The 21,002-nt window shown below is 38.2% G+C and overlaps 1 protein-coding gene across 1 annotated transcript; it reads left to right on the top strand.

The window, feature by feature from the left end:
* Positions 1-15,662: 15,662 nt before the first annotated feature.
* On the top strand, positions 15,663-19,361 carry LOC148735586 (GFP-like fluorescent chromoprotein amFP486). The gene is made up of 5 exons (XM_088754197.1): positions 15,663-15,810; positions 17,251-17,348; positions 17,802-18,017; positions 18,338-18,547; positions 19,128-19,361. The coding sequence occupies exons 1-5, from the start codon at positions 15,793-15,795 to the stop codon at positions 19,252-19,254; spliced, it is 669 nt and encodes a 222-aa protein (XP_088610323.1). The 5' UTR covers positions 15,663-15,792; the 3' UTR covers positions 19,255-19,361.
* Positions 19,362-21,002: the final 1,641 nt, after the last annotated feature.

The following is a 21,002-nucleotide window of genomic DNA, read 5'->3' on the forward strand; positions in this document are numbered from 1 at the left end:
AAAGGAACTGGTGTACATACTGTCTACTGACTTGAGTAAAGCCTTTGACTCTCTTAGCCATTCTCTAATCGTAAAGAATCTCGAGGCCTATGGCATTGGACAAAATTCTCTCAACCTTCTTAGATCATACTTTGACAATAGGCTCAATAAAGTGAAAACAAAAGGAGTGACAAGTGACTGGAAAAGGATGGTGCTTGGCTGCCCGCAAGGCTCGTCCTTTGGCCCCCTTCTGTGGAATTTGTTCCAAAATGATGTCATTTCATATAAATAATGCTAATTTGAGCATGTATGCCGACGACCATCAAATGTATGTCACGGGGAAGAAGCATGACGTTGTCGCGCAAAGTATCAAGATACATGGAGAGAAAGCTCTGTCCTGGTACAGGAACAACTATCTCTCAACCAACCCAGAAAAGCTCCAGCTATTAACGATCAACCCGAGAAATGTTGACAAAGACAACGAGAATCAAAATTTTTCTGTTGATGGTCATACTATTAACAGAATGGGGGAAATACGGCTTTTAGGAGTTCAAATAGCTGAAAAATTGAGTTTTACTAGTCATATCAGTGATCTATGCTCTAAGGCCAGTCAAAAAGTAGGGGTCCTAGTGCGGCTACGCAATTTGATACCCTGTAATGCTAAACTATCACTTTACAGGTCTTCAATTATGCCCCATCTAACCTACTGTCATTTAGTATGGCACTTTTGTAATGTATCGGATCGGAGAAAGCTTGAGCGGATTCAGAAGCGAGCACTTAGGGCGGTGTACAAAACTAGATCAGCGTCCTATCAAGAACTGCTAAGTCGCGCCGAACTACCGACGTTGAACAATCGGCGCCTACAAGACATTGCCACTTTGATGTTTAAAGTTAAGCACAGTCTCGTGCCTGCGAATATTTCTGACTTATTTAATATAAAGAACACTCAATATAATTTACGGAACAGTGACTTTGAACTGCCAAGATTTGAAACTGTAAGGTTTGGTAGGAATTCTATTAAATATATGGGACCTCTCATCTGGTCGAAGTTACCAAGACACCTAAGAACGATAGAAACTCTAAATTCGTTCACGAAGAACATAAGAAAAGTCGACCTTTCAACTCTCGTTGAAATTTAAAACTTAACTAAATAACTTTATAATCTTTTTAATTATCTACTGTAAATAACTATTATCTACATATGTAAATGTATGTGACTTTTAAATTTTTTAGTGTCCCCCCATTAGCTTATAGCTAAAAACATAGACACTTAAATAAAGTTTTTCATTCATTCATTCATTCACAACAGATGACTAAGGTGCTCGATACGAGTGCAAATCAGATGTCTTCTTTTAAAAACTATTTGAAAAATATATAATAGAGTTCGGTTTCCGAATGATATTGTGAATCATCAAAACCTGTTGTCTGTAGTTGCCTGTGTTATTCGCCTCAGCCTTCAGCTTTTGCAGATAACTCAGACCTCGGTTTTGATGATGATTCAGGAGATGACTTGAAAACCGAATTCAGTAAGAGCTTATAATCCGTATTTGATGGTTAAAGAAACTGTCTTGTAGGAAAAAGGTTCTGCATAAAATTACAATACTGCACTGAAATAGTTCGGGCAATAATGATGTAATGAAATTAAGGGTAAGACCTGTGAGAAAGCTGATTGTGTTTCAAATTATTATCCAATGCAGGTAGGACCCGCTTTTTTTTATTACCTGGCTTAAACGCATCAAAAAATACACAAATGCTCCACGTACTCATAGCCTTTAGAGACATGTTTTTTTTACTTTGATCTCGAAGCAAAAGTAGTAACTTTGTATTCATACTAATAGAGAGCTTTGAAAATCTGCGCTGTTTGATTTAACCTGAAGGAGATTGACTACAATAACAAGCAGTTAATCGACTTATGATTCAAAAGCGTTGGTGAGCTGAATGGTGCAGTGCAAGAAATAAAGCAAAAGGAAAATATGGGCAACCTTCTAAGTCCCTCAGAGAAAAGTCAGGTAAGTGTAAAATACGAATATGAGAAAAGGGGCTCTTTTCTTTAAGTTAAACTTTTCAAATGTAATAGATGTAAAAAACTATGAAGTATCCCGCGATAGTTTTTAAGCAAGAAATTAATTTTTGACTGAATTCGCTTCAAGAAGTTCAATAAAAGAACTAAACAAGTGTAATTTTGACAAATTCGAAAGTCCGCTTGATTTTCCCCTTGTGAGTCCAATTCTCAAATCTAGACGGGTGCACTAGAGTGGACACCATGCCGGGTATTTGGTAAGTGTAAGTCAAACTGACGTATTCCGGTCAATCTTATTAACAGTAAACTACACTGCAAATCATTCCATGACATTCGTAAAAACAAAAACTTTTTAAAATATTTTCCCCCAGAAACTTGACAATCGTTGCGCTTAAAGAAGCCTCCCAAAAGTTAAAAGTTTTACAAAGTTTCGTAAAATTTTAGGATCTAAAAAATGTCTCATACAAAGGTGGAACCTGTCCAGACGACACTCAAGAGGTAATCCGTCTGAAACGAGATCTGCAAATTGCCAACGTAGCCAGAAACAAACACGAGGAGGGAGCCGCCTACTTTAATCTTGGCTTGGCCTATAGGAGCCTTAAAGACTTTAAGAGAGCCATTGACTACCATGAACTTTCTCTAAACCTTTTCAAAGAAACGGGATGCAGGGGTGCACAAGGTAAAAATTATTTCAATCTCGGTAATGCTTATGACAGGTTAGGAAATTTTATAAAAGTTATCGAGTACCAACAACCTGCATTAGAAATTTTCAAAGAAGTGGGCGATAAGGCTGGAGAGGGGAGCAGTTATGGCAATCTCGGTAATGATCATCGTGAGTTAGGAAATTTTAGAAAAGTCATCAACTTACATTAGAAATTTTCAAGGAAGTGGGCGACAAAGGCTGGAGAGGGAAGCCGAGTTATGGCAATTTCGGTAATGCCTATCAAAGGTTAAGAAATTTTAGAAAAGTGATCGAATACCAACAACTTGCATTAGGAATTTTCAAAAAACTGGGAGACAAGGCTGGAGAGGGAAACAGTTATTGCAATCTCGGTAATGCCTATGACAAGTTAGGAAATTTTATAAAAGCTATCGAGTACCAACAACTTGCATTAGAAATTTTTAAAGAAGTGGACGATAAGGCTGGAGAAGGAAACAGTTATGGCAATATCGGTAATGCCTATTACGGGTTAGGAAATTTTAAAAAAGCTATCGAGTACCAACAACTTGCATTAGTAATTAGAAAAGAAGTGGGCGACAAGTCTGGAGGGGGAAGCAGTTATTGCAGTCTCGGTGCTACTTATTAGAGGTTAGGAAATTTTAGAAAAGCTGTCGAGTACCTACACCTTGTATTTGAAATTTTCAAAGAAGTGGGCGACGAGGCTAGAGAGGGAAGCAGTTCTGGCAATCTCGGTAATACTTATCGAGTTTAAGCAGATTTTATAAAAGCTATCGAGTACCGACAACTTGCATTAGGAATTTTCAAAGAAGCGGGCGACAGGGCTAATGAGGGACTCTGTTTGGGCAATCTCGGTACCGCCTATTTTGCAATTGGAAATTTTCGAAGAGCTTTCGAGTACCGTGAACGTGCTCTAGTAGTTTGCAAGGAAATAGGAAAGAAGGCTGAAGAAGCCGTGTCCCTTTTTCGCCTTGGTATGGACTCTGAAAACTTGGGGTCTCCTTTCAGTTCTCCTTAGTACTACCAGTCCAGCGTAATGATGTATAATGAGCTAGGAGCCGGTCTGCGGCTTAAAGAAGAGTGGAAGATTACCTACCGTGGTTTCTATATGAACCGGCGTATGCAAAGTTATGGAAACTACATTTAAGATTAGGTCAAAGGCATATGGTATTTCGTGGACTAGACTGGACTGGACTGGACTAGTAAAACGCGGACTAGTAAAACGCGGACTAGTAAAACGCGGACTAATAAAACGCGGACTAGTAAAACGCTGACTAGCAAAACGCGGACTAGTAAAACGCGGACTAGTAAAACGCTGACTAGTAAAACGCGGACTTAACAACAACAACAACAACAAAAAACAGTTTCATACGAAGGCATATGGTATTTCGGGGACTGGACTGGACAGGACTGGACTGGACTGGACTAGTACAACGCGGACTAGTAAAGCGCGGACTAGTAAAACGTGGACTAGTAAAACGCGGACTAGTAAAACGCGGACTAGTAAAACGCGGACTAGTAAAACGACAACAACAACTGTGACAGGTGTCACATCGTGACAGTTGCTTATCAAAAAAATGTTTTGGCGAAAACATTCTCCTTAACTTGAATAACGCTTGTTTTCTTTATAACTCACTCGCCATCAAATTGTGAAGTTCAAGGAGCATTTTCCCGTAATTAAACTCGTAATCGTAGCCCTAAATCATTCGGGTTCTTTTAACAATCATTGTTTTTATGCGTTAGAAAAAGATAAAAGTGTTATTCACCAGCATAGGTCGGTCCGTAATGAGAACTTCTGAACTGTTCGTATATTTCTGAACTGTTCAAAAATTGGTGTAGCATCCTGGATTCTTTAAGGCCCGGGTCGCATGACGACCGAATTGTTTACTCTAGGGATTAAACTCTGTCAACACAAGCATTTTCTAATGCGACCCAATTTTTGCGGTTTCCTAAAAGTTTCAAAACTCTAAAAATCATCAAAGACGCCGGTGTGCCTGGGTGGGGCTGATCGATTTTGCCAAATTTTTTTGAAACGAAAGGACCCGCGTCCGTTTCGGACAAAGTTGTCATCTGTGCGTGCGTGTGAAAAAAGATAAAAACCAAAAAAAGCGGGAAATTTCTCCATTTCCCAATTTCACCATCTCTCCATCAGCAAAACAAAAGCAAACCTTTGATTTTGTTGTTGTTAAATAGCTGAAAACAAAAGGACTATAATCGCCATGCAAAGTGTTCTGTTTCGCCGCATGGTTAGTTCGGGGGAATGTTTAATTTTGCCGGATGTGAGATTTCCTGCGTGATTGACGTTTCCATTTTAACCCGGTTGAGATGCGATCCTAATTAATGTTCTCAATTTCATTTTTGTTTTCCCGTTAAAAAAATTTGGTTTTAGGTTTTTCGGAATCCGGTGAAATTAAAACTTGACTGTAATGCGACCCCCCCTAAGTAAAATTGTCTTGACTCAGTTGCATTAGAAAACGAAAATTGTCGGCTCGCGTCTCCTTAAATGATTGCCAAAAGAGCCCGAATGAATCAGGGCTACAATTACGAGTTTAATTACGGGAAAATCCTCCTTGAACTTAACAATTTGATAGCGAGTGAGTTATAAAGAAAACAAACATTATTCAAATTAAAGAGAAAGCTTTCGCCGAAACACTTTTATTTCTAAAGGTAATTAAAAGGCTTCTGAGCAAATTTCGAACTTTTTTTGATAAGTAACTGTCACGATGTGACACCTGTCAATTGAAGAAGAAAGAAGCATACGCTTTTGAAGAAACAGCAGTACTGGTATGACAAACACACACGAGTTAAATGATCATGCGACGATTTTCTCGTAAAAAGAAAAACAGTTAGAGATCTTACGGAAAGTATTTTTTATTCCAACGACGATTAATCTTCGAAGATTTACCTCTATTCCGTTTTAAAATTTCACGGAAAGTCAAACTCTAAGTGAATGCAAATATATGTTTTGGAGTTGTCAGTCTGCTTGTTTGTTTTCTGTAATGGCGTGTGTAAATCGGTTTTTCTTCCACCGAAAAGCTGAAGTCAATGAGACTCTTTCTACCGAGACACAAGGAGATTTAATGCGACTTTTATTCATCGAATTCCTGCGTTTCTGCCGTGAAATTTACGACGAAAGTGTATTTTAAGATTTTGAACTGTTGCTGAATAAAATTCTTTCTTTGTTAGCCTAAACTTATAAAATCGTTTGTATCTGGCGCATGTCAAACCCATTTGTAGCTTAAAGGTCAAACAGGGATTGTCACTCACTGAATTGGCTCGCCATTAAGTCTTGTGATCGCCTTCGTATGAAACTGTTTTTTGTTGTTGTTGTTAAGTCCGCGTTTTATTAGTCAGCGTTTTACTAGTCCGCGTTTTAATTAGTCCGCGTTTTACTAGTCCGCGTTTTACTAGTCCGCGTATACTAGTCAGCGTTTTACTAGTCCGCGTTTTACTAGTCCGCGTTTTACTAGTCCGCGTTTTACTAGTCCGCGTTTTACTAGTCCGCGTTTTACTAGTCCGCGTTTTACTAGTCCGCGTTTTACTAGTCCGCGTTTTACTAGTCCGCGTTTTACTAGTCCGCGTTTTACTAGTCCGCGTTTTACTAGTCCCCGTTTTACTAGTCCGCGTTTTAGTAGTCTGCGTTTTACTAGTCTTCGTTTTACTAGTCCGCGTTTTACTAGTCCAGTCCAGTCCAGTCCAGTCCAGTCTTCGAAATACCATAGCCTCTCGGCTATCGCCTCGGGCAACTCTTACGCTTCTTTCGTGCTCTCCAAACTTCCCGCGTGCTCCATAACTCGATAGTGCACGCTAAAGCATGAACCAATTGTTAAATAAAAACACCCCCGATTTCTTACGAAACATCCTCCTTCAGTACTAGCACGCTAAAGTTGCTCAATTTTACTGTATTTTTTGCATAATTAATTCGGTAAAAACCCGAATTTTCGTTTTTCCCCATTTCATCGGACGCATTTGATTCTTCAAACTTTGAAATTTTTTTTTAATATGTCCCCCTAAAGGGGTTTTCTAGGCAAATTATCAGAATTTTCGATTTTTTTAGCCTGGCCAGCAATTCTCGATATTTACAGTCAGGGCCTCTTAATTATCCTGCCAAGTCATATCGTTGTTGTGAGAGCGATGAAAGGACTGCAATCCTATTTTGTGATACAGCAACACGAGGGTAAGAGGGTATTATGCTAAATAAGCTGCAGATTGGATGTAAAATGCGAACAATTGAATTTGCGAGTGGATGAGTACATTTTCGACCAACTAACGGCGCAGTCATATCAGCGCATTTTATCCAACTTTAAAATTTGATTGCATGGCATTGAACCATTTCCCAAAAAATTCTTCCGAGATCGAAAAAGAACCACACTTCGCCTTCCTTCAGTCGATTATTTTGTTTAGCGCATTGTTAAATAATCGGTTACTTTTGACCTTTTTTAATCTAGTTAGAGGAAGGTTGGAAATATTCGATTATATTGTGTAACTAAACGATCAAGACTTGCTCAAATTGCCGTCAACACATGTTTTGGTGTTGTTTTTCATAATTTGGTACTTTTTATCGGTCAAAGTGTTTTCAATTCGTGGCGCTACGCTCCGAAAACTCGTCTTAAATTTTGAGCTTCAAAAGCGGCATTTTGGCGGAATTCAGTTATTATCAATTTTCTCAGAAACTAATAAATGTTCAGGTAAACGAAGTATACAGTGGTTTATTTCCCGTTGAGATCCACTTCACTTTGAAATATGGGCGAAATTGATTTTTCAGCAGTTGCCACCAAATGTTTGACCATTAGTAACATTCGCTCTGTTGTTTATGTGCTAATGAGTTTGTCACTAAATGATAATTCAGAAGAACGATTAAAAACAGTTAAGAGGGTCGATGACATTCTGTAGAACCAAAAGGTCATGGATGTGCACAGCACATTCACCTGGTAAAGCTTTTCTTAACGAACAGGTCAGACGAACTCACTCTAATATCTAAGTTCTTCAAGACAATAATTCATCATGTATGTTAGCCTTAGTTAAGGGCCAATTTTAGATAAATTCAAATATGTACATATAAATAGAAAAGTAGCCGTTTGATTTTGTTGGCGCCGACGATTAAGCTGTCTACGGAGAATGATTCCATCGATCAAGCGAATAAGTTAAGGGGGTGGGGGGGGGGGGTGGAGTAGAGTGTTGCAGCTAAAAAGTTGGCAATGGTTGGGTTTCAGGTGACGTCACAAGCTTTGCTGAAGTTAGTGTCCGCCATGTTGGTGTCCCTCGGGTGTCAAATTTATGAATAATTAGTCGATTTCTATAGTGAAGCCCTCTCTCTTATCGCCGTATTATTTCGCCAACTACATGAATATCCAGGAAGAAAAAAGCGATAAAAGTACCTGGCATTCATCTTAAGGTATCCCAGTGCTCTCTGAGTATGCCGAAAGCTTAGAGAGTTGGAAGGAAAGATGTTTGCAAAAGATCTCGGTCATTGGGGTTGACCCTGCAAGCATACCAGCCGAGAAGTTCAGTCCAAAATGCTTGCCTCCTGTGGAAGCGTCGGACTTGCTGAGTTACCTCGTTCTTGAGACCAGCTTCTACACCAGGAAGCAGTTCAAGGCGTTCAAGAGTCTAGAGGCGTTTAATCAAATGTTGTCGGGGTTTGTAACCTCAGTTGTAGGCAAAGTAATCGCCGGCAAGTATGCCGTGAGAGCACGAGTTTGGCATTCACAGCATATGAATGATCCTTTAGTGAACATTTGGGTCATTTCCGAAAACGATGGAACTATTTTGTCAGCCCATTGCTTGGGATGCAAAGCTGGACTGGCTGAGTCATGCTCACATATCGCGAGTGTTTTATTTATGTTAGAGGCAACTACTAGAATTCATGGCAAGGTCGCTGGGTGTCACGAAAACTCAGACACCGAAAACTCAGGTCCCTCGAAGTGTTCTCCAAGCTTCCGAAGTGCTCCATAATTCGATAGTGCATAGCATAAAGCATGAACCAATTTTTTTATAATATAACCGGTGGAATAATGCAACAAATCCGACGCGAAAGACGAACAACAATATCAAGAGTGATTCTTCAGTGAGGCGAATCGTGACGGCGCTGATGCCGAGTCTTCTTTTGCGTTGTTTTTCTCTTTCTGCCTCATTTAAGAACTCTAGCCCAAGGGTCGCAAAATTGTCTTCGTTTTGGGACTGGTGGGCCGAGTCTCTGTTTGTATCCATTATTATCGCGAAATATTTAAGAATTTTAACAGATCGACAACAAGGATCTGTGCGACGAAGTACAAAAAGGTAAACAAACGTCCCTTTCGGCTTGTCAAAATCACGCCACATTTTAATACTTTGGTGTTGGAGCGAGCGCATTTGATCCCGTTAACTGTGAATGAAAAGTTCAAAATTAACGGGAAAAATGGAGGAAATCTAAGCTAAATGAAGTCTTGTGTCACTCTAAAATGTTTTAATACTCAACCATAGGACGATTTTGCGAAACGTGCAACTTGCGGCCTTGCTTTTGCTGCTTCAGTTGGATGAAGACCCAAAAGGTCAAAATACACGAGGGATTACCAGGAGTGATCATTAGTCGAGTTTATCTCTTGAATTTTCGAGGAGTCTGAGTTTTCGGGGTGTGAGTTTTCGTGACACCCCAAGCTTACTTGCACTCAGGTAAAATGCTCATGGATTTTGCCGACATAGGTCAATGAAGTGCCGTATGCGAGGGCTAAAAGACATCGATTTCTCATCGGCTAAGAAGCTCAAAGAAAAGCTCGACCAAAAAATCGAGGATCTACAACAGCCGCAAGCCTCGAACAATACAACAACTTCCAGTTCCTCCTGTTCTTCCCCTTGATTTGTGATGATCTTAGATATAGCGCATTAGATCATATATATAATGAATTTTGCGCTCTAGAAATAATAAAATTATTAAATTATTATACGAAAAAAATCCTTAGTCTTTATGCTTTTCACTTTTGCTCGAACAGCCAACAATAATGCATAAAACCATCCCTTCTTTCTCACATGAACTCTTCGTTAGATACGGTTTGTTTACGCTCGAGGGACACCAAGATGACGGATAGTAACCGTTGCTAAGGTATTGGTCACGTGGGTGAAACCCAAGGATTAGACCTTAAAGATTAAACAAAAAAGTAAAAATAGGGTTCGTCCGTCTTTTTGCTGAACATCATGCAGTGAAAGCGCCTAGTTCTTCAAGAATAGAATTCATTGTGTAGTTGCCCTGAAGCGCCAATTTCAGAGCAAGTCAAATATACATATTTCATATTTAACAATTATTCGCCGAAGGCGAGGTGAATATCGTCGAATAATCTCCGAGACGAAGTCGAAGGGATTATTCGACAATATTCAACAAACCTGAGGCGAATAATTGTTTTAGTATAATTTCAGAGCTGAACAACAGAGAAATTTCTAAAATAATAACATTTTAGTAACATTTATTAACATTTTAGTTTAACATTTTATATAAACCGCGCGGAGCGGTTTATATAACGTCATATAAGGAACCGCTAGACCAATCAGATTGCTGGAAACTCTTTGTTCAGCTCTGAAATTATACTAAATATAATTATAGATATATATAGAAACCAGCCGTTTGATTTTTCTGGAACCAAAGATTACACTGTCTCAAGAATGAATCCTTTGTTTTCAACAGAAAAAAAAGGGGGTGTGGAGTTGCAACTAAAAACTCGGCACTCAGGCCTTATTGATTTTAAAAAATTTACAAGGTTCGTATACCTCTCAACAAAATCGTTCAAACAAAATAAGATAGCAAAGGTAGGCAATTTGAGTTTGGTTCTCAAAGGTGAATGAAATTCAAAGAACATTTTGCTTTTGCGCTTTTTACCGAGGAGTTAGAAAAATAAATTTTCACCTACTGAACAATAGGCGAGGCTGGGATTAAGAGAGAAGAAAAACACGCAGACACTTGATTGATTGTGTTGATAGTCAGAGTTCGATGGCCTAAGCCACACCCCCCCTTCCCTGTCAACCACCGCCTGGAAAAGCCCACCGAAACAATTAAATACAAAGGCCCTTTTTTAAGACACAAAGCGAAAAAACTAATCCTCACGGAATCCTGTCAAACAGACCGCAGATGTTCTCTGCATTCAATCCCCCCCGCTACAGTAGGCCGCTCTTGAAAGATGATACGTATTGTTACACACAGGTAGATAAGCATGCATACAATCATATATAAATAGTTTTTAGCATATTAATAAAAGAAAAATTTAATAGTCTGATATTGTTTGAATTCTTCAAAAACAGCTCATTCAATGTCTGCTTTAGGTTCCTTTTTCGCTAAACGCTGATTGAAAAATGCACACCCTAGTGCACCGGGTAAACAGTATCAAATTACTTTGCCCAGCCTGCTTTGTTGTGTAGGAGGCAAAGCCTCATGTGTTGTCGAAATAACTGAGCGAGTGAGTGTAACAATATAATTCCGATCTTGACCCAATTGTGACCCGATGTTTCTCGGTGCTGTTTATTGCTGTTTCAGAGTATCTTAGTTGTTCGACATTCACCCTTGATACACAGTCGAGTTCTCCTTTTATGATTTCTGGTTTATAGCCACTAGCACATTATGTTTTCAGTTCCTGACGTGACCCAACGGAAGAGAGCAAAAAGCGGTAAAACATATCGCAATCGTTTCAGGATTCCGTGCATCTAAAACTGACAACTGTTTTTCTTGCAAAAATATCTTAATAGGTGTGATCGGTACATCATAAGACTAAGGGGAAATTATCCGTTGAAGAGAGCATTTTACGGATTAAATCAGCAAATTATGTAGATCCGAAGTTACGATCTTTTCAATTCTTGCCGTGATACTATAAAAGACAATAAACATTTCAAAACAATTTGACACTACCGAAGCAGAGTTTAAACCAAAACTTTTCCTTGCAGAAATATATCGCAATAGATGTGATCTGCACATCATGGAAACTTTGAGGAATTTTTCTTTTCTTTGAAAAGAGGGAATTTTACTGTTTTAATCGGCTACTTACGCCGAAAAGGGCCGCTAACTTTGCGAAGCGAGCAAGTCTTGAGTTATTCAATAGAATGATGGAGTGGCCAAACGGTGGATTGGCGGAATGGAGGAATATCTTGTGACGCAGAATGCCCTATTGAAACAAAAGTCTCAAAAAAAAAAAGAATTGCAAAAACAAATAAAAAAATTATATACAATAAACAGGCGAAATAAAAAGAGAGTTGGGTAATCGTTTTAAGAGCCCAGAGGATAGGGGAACCATGAGGCTTTCGAGCTACCCCCTTTAAATTATTATGACATTACTATCGTTATTGTTATCGCTAATATTATTAAGTATTACCATTTAATTATTGCTTATATGTCAATTAAACAATGTGTTCTTGAGTCATCTTTCTGAAATAGAGTACTCTTGAATATATGGGGTGCAGCAAGTTTTCTCTCTTGCATATTAGACAAACGGTCTTCAAAACTACCGCCTAGCGTCATTATACATCCTCCAATTCTTTTCAATGCTTTAAAAATTGTTTCATACCAGTAGCCACATGCAGACTTTGATTGTCTATTCTCTAATTGTATCTGCGAGGCCTGCTGATTAAGTTATCAGTTGTATTTTTGTTTGACGTTAGAAGATGCCGCTTTAGGCAAAGCATCCATTAAATGGATAGTCCAAACAGAGGGAAGAATGGACGGCGTAGCGTTCAAAAAACTCAAAAGCGTCGCGATATTGAAAATCAAAATGTAGCTTTCGAAAAGAATGGACCCATACGGTGAGGAAGGAAGCAGATGGGACAAAAGACCAGACACCGTGTGTTCTTTAACTTGATTAATTAAATCAGCGGGCTTTCCCAAATTCTCTTGAGGCACTTCGCTTTGAAAGTTAACTGAGTCTATTTAAAAAACAAGGCTTAATCCCAATTTCAGCAATAATTCTTCTTTTTTTATTATGTACATTCTTGACCAATTCCAATCTACTATTCCACTAACCTTGTACCCCAAGAGCACTTAAGGGTTCACTCAGTGATTTAACGGCGGTTACAGATCAACTCAGTTGTCAACGTTTATTCAGCAATTCACTTTTATATGCATGCTTCGATAAAGAATAACTTAAATTGCGCTTGTTTCCTGAAAAAAAGTATACGACAAAGGGAAATGGAAAAGTTCTCTTTGTTGATCTAGGCTAGATGTGCGTCAAAACTGAAAATTTAAACACGTGCTTAGAAAGGTTATCGTTTCGCTGACACGCTTTTGAGCAAATGTATTTAAGTTGTTGCATTCTAATTTTTCTGGAAAAAGCAACTAAGCATAAGTCGTTACATACGCATTCTGGAGTCACAGTCTAAATTGCACGTGGAAAAAATCACTATGCCAAACGTATCACGTTTCAATAGCAAGCTTCTATCAATGAACTTTGTAGGTAATTTTTTTTGATGAAATACCCAGTGCAACACAAACTTGAAGTTCACTGATGAGGACTAGACGCACGGTTTCAGTTGAAATGGAAGAGAAAAACGCTAGCTTACTTGAAAGCGGTGTGGCCTGTCAGAGTTAAGGAAAAGTATCCTAGGTTTTGCTGCATTTGTTGATAAAGCTCTGATGGTCTTGAATATGTAAAATCTACAGCGACAGCGAAGTTATTTAAATATCCAAGTATTTTCTCGCTCGTAGACTGCTATTAAGGATATGAAATCAAGGTACAGAAGGAATGCATTGCCACAAGAAGCAGGGTTGACTGTATCGTTCCACTTCATAAGAGCAACTAATGGCTTGGACGAATTAGCAGGAATATTCCATGACTGAGGGTCTCAATGAGGTGACCGATAGCCGTGAAACGGTCAAAAATTTAACCGTTAGGCGTTAAAAGTTATCTAATTTTAACCGTTAGAGGTGAAAAAGTTAACCGTTATAGCATTTCTGTTGACAAAAATGGAATAATGTTAACCATTAGTCATAACATGGCCAAACTTTTAACCTTTAGCCGTAAAAGCCAGCACCCCATTGAAACCCACTCGGCCTGTAGTCGGCCTCTGCCGGAAACGCCAACTTCTCATTCATCAGAGATCACTGAGGGCGACAGCACTGAACCAGTAAATTAAAACTTCATGTTTCAGTTGTGAAGAGATTTCAGCTGCCTTCGTCGCCTTTGGAGCAACCTTAAATTATCTTCTGCGGGTTATAAACTACAACTTCGACGACAAAGTTCAGAGACCATTCGATCAGCACATATGTATATCATCCCTAAACACAAAACTATTTCTACATCAATGAAACAGGGATCAGTTTCACGTCAGTTGAAGAGTTGATTAAAAATGAATTGACTTTTCTGCAATACATGGAATAAGGCTTTTTTTCGTGACCAACCAAAAAGGATAAATAGTACGCTAAAATTATGGAAAAAAAATAGCCAAACTACTCATCGTAAAGTTAAGACGTCAGCTCTGGTACTAGAATTTTTATTGATTCAAAAGTAGTAAAAGCGATCGATCGGTCATTTCGTTTATATAATCACATGATGGGATAAATATTTTTTAAAGATTAACAAGATTGCTCCAGCCCATACGGCCAGTGCCATCTGTGTTGACTTTGAAAAACATCAGCAAGTGCTAATTTACAGAAAATTGCACGAGAGAAACATGTGATTAATTAATATTCATGAAAAGAAAATCACGAGAAAGCTTATGCAGAAGGAGCACGTACGCATGAATGAAGTTAAAAAATGATTTATTTAAACCATGTAAAAATCATCACGCTTTTAGAGAAAAAAAACAACAGGTTTCTCAGTGTTTGACAGTTCTCTGAGCTGCAAAAAAAATAGAAAAACGGCTTAACAGTTCAAGCGTCCGAATCTGATGCTTCTTTTTATAAAACATTTAGAATTTTATTAGAGTTTCTTATTCTATCGGATAATTTCTTTTTACTCATGTTTGGGCTCTTTCCACGGCCAGCCAAACGAAGCTTTTTCACTTTCCCATCCAGCACCTGCTGGGCAAACTATTAAAATTTTCTTTGCTGTACAATGGAATAGCTATAGCCATTGTTTTTCAAGTATGTCTAGCCATGTTATTGTTAACTGAGGTTTTCCAGATCCTAACTTAACTCACATGCTTGGTTTTTCAGCTCGGCGTAAACTCGTTGGAGCAAAACATTAAAGTCATGCGTTCATTGAGAAGCTTAAATATCCATTTCTGAAAAAGAAAACATTAAAATATTGCCTGCAGACAGCGATGAACCCAACATTAACACTTGAGGTCAAAACTTAAAGAGCATAAAGTTCACGGTGATAATGTTATCAGTTGCCACGGTCTGTCTGTCACCTTTGAATGAACCGTTTTTTGTTTTTTGTTGTTTTTACTTTGCCTATAACAAAAAAATTGATGAATCAAATAGTACATTAAGTAAGCTGCAGGTTAATTAAAAAAGTGACTCTTCCATAAGCGAACCTTCGATCAATGAAAAAGGTTACTAACAGTCTCATTTCCAACAACTAGGAATCGAAAGAAGTCAAATTTTTATTAAGCGTTAGAAAAGTCTGTGTATTTTTTATCTTCCATGATTATGTAATCATTCATCTTAATTAAGAAAGTCTGCGGGAAATAAGTTTTTGTCGCGTCACGACGCAGTACACGCGTGCACTACGATGGCCGTGCCTAAGTTGAAGAGGATCTGTGCAGTTTCACTTTGTCGCAAAGTTTCCGTAGAGTTTAACCTCGAGGTTTCAAAACTTTATATTTTGTTTTTCTGTCCCAATCCAATTGAGGCAGACCTTTTGGCACCCACTGAATAATAAAAAAAAAAAAAAATGCTCAATGAAAATCGATTAGAAAAAAATGAATGCATGAAGCTCTTTGGCCTTGAAGCTCGTAGCTTTCGATACTTCAACGATACACGCGTGTTAAGCATAAAACAATTGTTAAATTTCACATGATAGTTCACTTGGGATTATCATTATTAAAAATCACATGATGGTTCACGTGGGATCATCATCATCAATGAATCTTTGTTCTATTTAGCTTTAACATCAATCCACCCTAATGCTGCTGTCAGTTCAGCTTGGTCGGCGACGGAGTGAACTACAACAGTTTATCTTAAACCCGTAATCAAGTTTTGAAAATCAAGCCATTTATCCTCAACATGTCTCATTCAAAGCAAGTAAGTGAAATCTAGTAATTAGCTAAGCAAAGAGAGTTGCAATTGAATCGACCTTGCTAACAAGGAATAACATAAAACCGTCATAACCTAAACCGCTACGCCACACCCAAAACATGCTCCACAAACGTTATGACTTGATCCTAACATCAAGTAAAGCAATGATCCTGGCAGGTAAGCTGCAATTTTAACAATTAGAGAAAAAAAGCTTTGAAAAATTTAGGCTTGGACAGGGTTCAAACTTGTGCCTCCTAGATACCAGTTGGGCGCTGCTACTAACCAACTAGGAGTCCACACGTTGGAAGCGAGGTAGATTTTCGAAGGTTGTCCTTTCCCGTGAAGGATTTTGAGTTTGTTCTTTAATGAAATAAATTTCATTTGACCTGCGGATGAAAATCCAATAAAGCAATGGTCCTCGCAGGTGACTTGCAATATTTTGGGGTGTTTCCAGCCTGTTCTCAAGTAGGATTCTCAATTGTAAAAAGTACAAACTTAATCTTTGCTACTGGTCATTAATGATCGCCGAAGGGGAAAAGGAGGGGGAAAGAGGGTGTCTGAAGGAGTTTGGTTCTTTTGCGATAAAATTGACCTGACCCCCCTAAGGTTCTGAAATATTCTTATGAGTCCCCCTCCTGTCAATGCCAGTTAATTGAAAGTAAATTTTGTATAGTCCTTTAAAATTTTGTTGACGACTATTTATTCTCCCTTGGCCGTTCCCCTTAAAACTATGTAGTCCCCACAAAAAAACAGCCACCTTCCCCCCCCCCCCCACCAACTCCCGTGATAGACAAATACTTATCCCGTAGAGTGACGAGCCAGTCTCAGTAGTGACACAACGTATACAAAAATTCTACCGGAAAAAAAAAAAGGATAGTCTGACCTTGATCGCTTTGTTTTGAAAAGTCAACTAACCAGTTTGAAAGGTTATTGATAGAGATGTATGCCCCACAAACCACAGACAGAAACATGCCGCACCAAGAGCTATTGATCCCATCGTTTACCTTTACTGATTTAGTAATTAACCTGCCAGTCATGGCTCGTTTAATTCATTTCGCATGTCTTCAAGCTCCCAACTCACTTTGAAACTAAATTCAGTCCAGTGCTTTTCTCTGAAGCAAAGAAATATTACAGCCAAAAAATGATCAAAGAGTAAGATAATCAATTGTTCAGAAAACAAGCACAAATGGTGTGTCGTACTGTTTGAGATAGTCTGTAGGAACTGAATACAAGCAATCCGCTGGAAAACCGAATGAAGTGGCTAAATTATTATTATAACGTAACCAAAGTAAAGCGCGCGCTCTGATTGGTCAATTTAGCGTCCTCCATTTGCCCATGGGTGTACACTGCTGACGTGAGCAAATGCAAAGACTATGAAACCGAATTAGGTGGCTGAATTATTAATTTCAGTAGAAAATAATATTCTTTGCTTTCTTACTTATTTAGGGCATTACCGACAAAATGGAGATGAAATTTGAGATGACTGGCTGTGTCAATGGACATCCCTTTACGATCAAAGGAAATGGAAACGGAAATCCTAACGAGTAAGTGGCTCCTAAAAGACAGACCTTCAATTATTTTATTACCATGCATTCAGGAGCCTATTACTTAATGCATTAAAATTCATTGTTAAGGACAAAGTTGAATAATATTTCATCGCAGTCGTCAAAGAAGGGCCTGGTAATGTATCAACGATATTTGGAAATTATAACTTTTCGAAAAAGAAAAGAGAACAAGACTAAAGACTCATAAGAAGATTAACAGTCAAACTATGAGCCTGTTTTAATTCAAATTATGCAAATTATCTCGTAAAAGCTGAGTCACATTTAACTTTTATGTAATATACTGTAACCTCTTACATGGAGGAGTTATGCAGTATTTGACTTAAAGTATCATAATCATGAAATTTTTTGTCCACCCTAAATTTCGTACATTTTCAGTCATAAATGAGTAGTTTCTGAATATAATTTCTAACACTGCTTATCAACTTATTTTAGAGGGAAACAGCATGCTAAATTTACGGTCCAAGGCGCACCCCTTCCATTCTCCTTTGACATACTGTCGTCAGCATTTATGTATGGAAACAGATGCTTCACTAAGTATCCTGCCGACATACCCGACTATTTCAAGCAAGCCTTTCCAGCTGGAATGTCATACGAAAGGACATTCATATTTGAGGATGGCGGAGTTGCTACAGCCAGTGGTGAAATTAAGTATGGAAGTCATTTCTAATATAGTGTTAAGAAATACTTTTAAAAGTAATCTTCAAGGCCATTTTTTAAACGGAGACCATGTGTTGTCGACCTATAGGTAGGGAAACCGCACAAAAAGCATAGTGGCCTAAGAATATGCAGGCTACTGCAGTTTTTAAGGTGTTTAAGCCTTATAACCAAACGGCAAAACAGAACAAATTAAGGTGACACTCGTGAATAAAGGGGCTAAACTTGAAAAACGTCGTTACGGAGATGATTAAATTTAAGCATTAAAGCATCCTTCTTATTTATCTTTTTTTAACTGATACTTCAATTTACAGACTCGCAGGCAACTGCTTCGTACACACATCCATGTTTCACGGCGTAAACTTTCCTGCTGACGGACCCATAATGAAAAAGGAGACAACTGGCTGGGACCCTTCCTTTGAAAAAATGACTGTCTCTGAAGGGCTGTTGAGAGGCGATGTGACTATGTTCCTTCTGCTCAAAGGAGGTGGTTACCACAAATGCCAGTTTCACACTACTTACAAGTAAGACTTTTGTCTCTGGATGAGGTTTGATGGTTGTGAAATGCCCTTTTAAATATTTGCCTCTTCTCTTTTGCTTTTTCAAAATTGAAGAAGCTGAAGACGACACACACTAATTTTTCTTAAAATATTTATTTGGGATTCGCGGATGAGTAAAGTCAACAAGGAACAAAAAGCTAACCGTATCCTCTGTAGAACTCAAATCCTCCTTTTCGTACTTTCTCTTCACGCAATATATAATGCCAAGGGTGATGTACGTAATAGCCATTAATGATGAAAGTAATTGCTGAACTATAATGAAGAAATCAATGGCAAAATTTATAGAAGTGAAGTCAAAACACCCAACGCTAATGAAAGCAGATTATACGCTTGTTGTGCTCTTGTTTCTGTAGCATTTGTTTCGCCATTTGTTTCCCTTCTTTTAAATTTGTCTTAATTTTATTGTCATTTTCATTATTATTATCATTTGTAATATTATTATTTGTTTGTTTTTGGTTGGTTTTTTTCCTTTACTCAGTTGTTATTTTTTCTTTCCTTTTTTGTTTTTGTTTTCTCTTGTTTTGTTTTGGTTTTTTTTGCATAGAACAAAGCAGCCTGTCACACTGCCCCAAAACCACGTTGTAGAACATCGCATTGTCAGGACCGGCGATGGCAACGTAGTTGAGCTGAAAGAAATAGCTGTGGCTCATGCTAACAATTTGGAGATTTAACTCTTTGTAACATGGAAGCATTTTCATTACTTCCAATCAATGTCCTGAGTTCATTGTAATACGAATCAGGTCAATTGATAAATAAAAAAAAAAATACATTGATGTAATGAATTGTGTATTGTGAACGATAATTGCTTCCTGAGACTTAAAACTGGGAGCATATGTCTCGGCTATCCGCCCCATTATTCGCAACTATTTCCATGACTGCCTACACATATTTAGACATCCACAACTCTTTTTCAACGTGAGGGTGCATTCTGGCTGTATTTGCGGTCCAAAGAGAACAGCCTTGAAGGTGCTTTCCACTGTTTAATCTGTTAACAGGGAGACGGTTAAGGAGATAAAGAGCAAATGTGACCAGAAACTCGCAAAATGTTCAAAATATTGTGGCAACAGCCAAAAAATTGATTCGGCTCATATTCTCAAGTTTGGTGAGCATTACGGTGAAACAAAGCACCTTATACTTCGTTTGGCTGAATATTGATTTGTTTTCGAGAAAATTGATAATAATTGAATTCCGCCAAAATGCCGCTTTTGAAGCTCAAAATTTCAGACGAGTCTCAAAGCGTAGCGCCACGAATCGAAAACGTTTAGACCGATAAAAAGTACCAAATCTTTGAAAACAACATCAAAACATGTGTTGACAGTAATTTGAGAAATTCTTCATCGTTTATTCACACACGCTAATCGAATTTTTCCAACCTTCTTCCAACTGGATTTAAAATGGGTCAAAATTAACCCGTTATTTAACTTTGTGCTAAACAAAATAATCGACTGAAAATCTGTCGTTTGGAAGGCGAAGTGTGGTTCTTTTTGGTCTCCGAAGAATTTTTGGGGAAATGACCAACAAATTAAATGAATTTGGAAGAAATGAAACTTTCAGATCTTAAAGAAGAAGCAAGAAGTCACTTGATCAAAAGCGGAAACATACAAATGAGGAAGATGAATGTAATCAGATCGCACAGACATGAAATATTTACCGAGACCATCAACAACTGAAGATAGCTTTGAGTGCAAATGATGATAAGAGAATAATAAGAGAAGACAAGATATCAACTTTTTCTCATGGCCACTATAAAACATGAATCCTGAAAATATTCCATTTAATGCAATAATAGTCGGACCTACAAATTCTGGAAAGACAAACTACCTCGTCCATCTTTTGAGCAATAAAATTCATTCATAAATTTGATTACATTTTCCTAATTTGTCCAACATTCATCCACAACAAAACCTATCAGAATTTTGGAGATTTGGACAAGGACCTCTTTATCTTGGCTCCCATCCAAAACCAGATTGATGTTTTTCTCAAGCTCATCAGTTATGCTTATGAGGGAACTAATACACTGATCATCCTTGATGACTGTGCCGCTTCAAAAGATGTGAGGCAAAGAACAAATGAACTCGTGAATTTGGCATTCAGCGCAAGACATAAAGGAATCAGCGTTTGGGTCCTCACACAGCAGATGACAAGTATCGCAAAACCATCCAGAGAAAACATCGCTGCACTTGTTCTCTTTTACACACTCTCGGCTAAGGATATGAAGGTGACATTTGATTATTATGCAGGTGATTTGACGAAAGAAGAGCAGGTTGAATTGTTAGCAAAGCTAGAGTGAGAAATATTCTCATCTGATTTTTTCACTTCGCCATCCCTTTGATATAATTTTTGAAAAGGTATAAAAATAGACATGAATGAACAAGAGGAATCACAGATTCAATCGCAGATGTTATGAACATTCTCGAGT

The sequence above is a fragment of the Stylophora pistillata genome, chromosome 3 (assembly GCF_964205215.1).
Source record: "Stylophora pistillata chromosome 3, jaStyPist1.2, whole genome shotgun sequence".
Lineage (NCBI taxonomy): Eukaryota > Metazoa > Cnidaria > Anthozoa > Scleractinia > Pocilloporidae > Stylophora > Stylophora pistillata.

Excerpts from the sequence above, each read along its gene's own strand:
- LOC148735586 (XM_088754197.1), top strand. Across the intron at positions 17,349-17,801 it reads GGAAACGGAAATCCTAACGA|AGGGAAACAGCATGCTAAAT; the intron begins GTAAGTGGCTCC and ends AACTTATTTTAG. Across the intron at positions 18,548-19,127 it reads CAGTTTCACACTACTTACAA|AACAAAGCAGCCTGTCACAC; the intron begins GTAAGACTTTTG and ends TTTTTTGCATAG.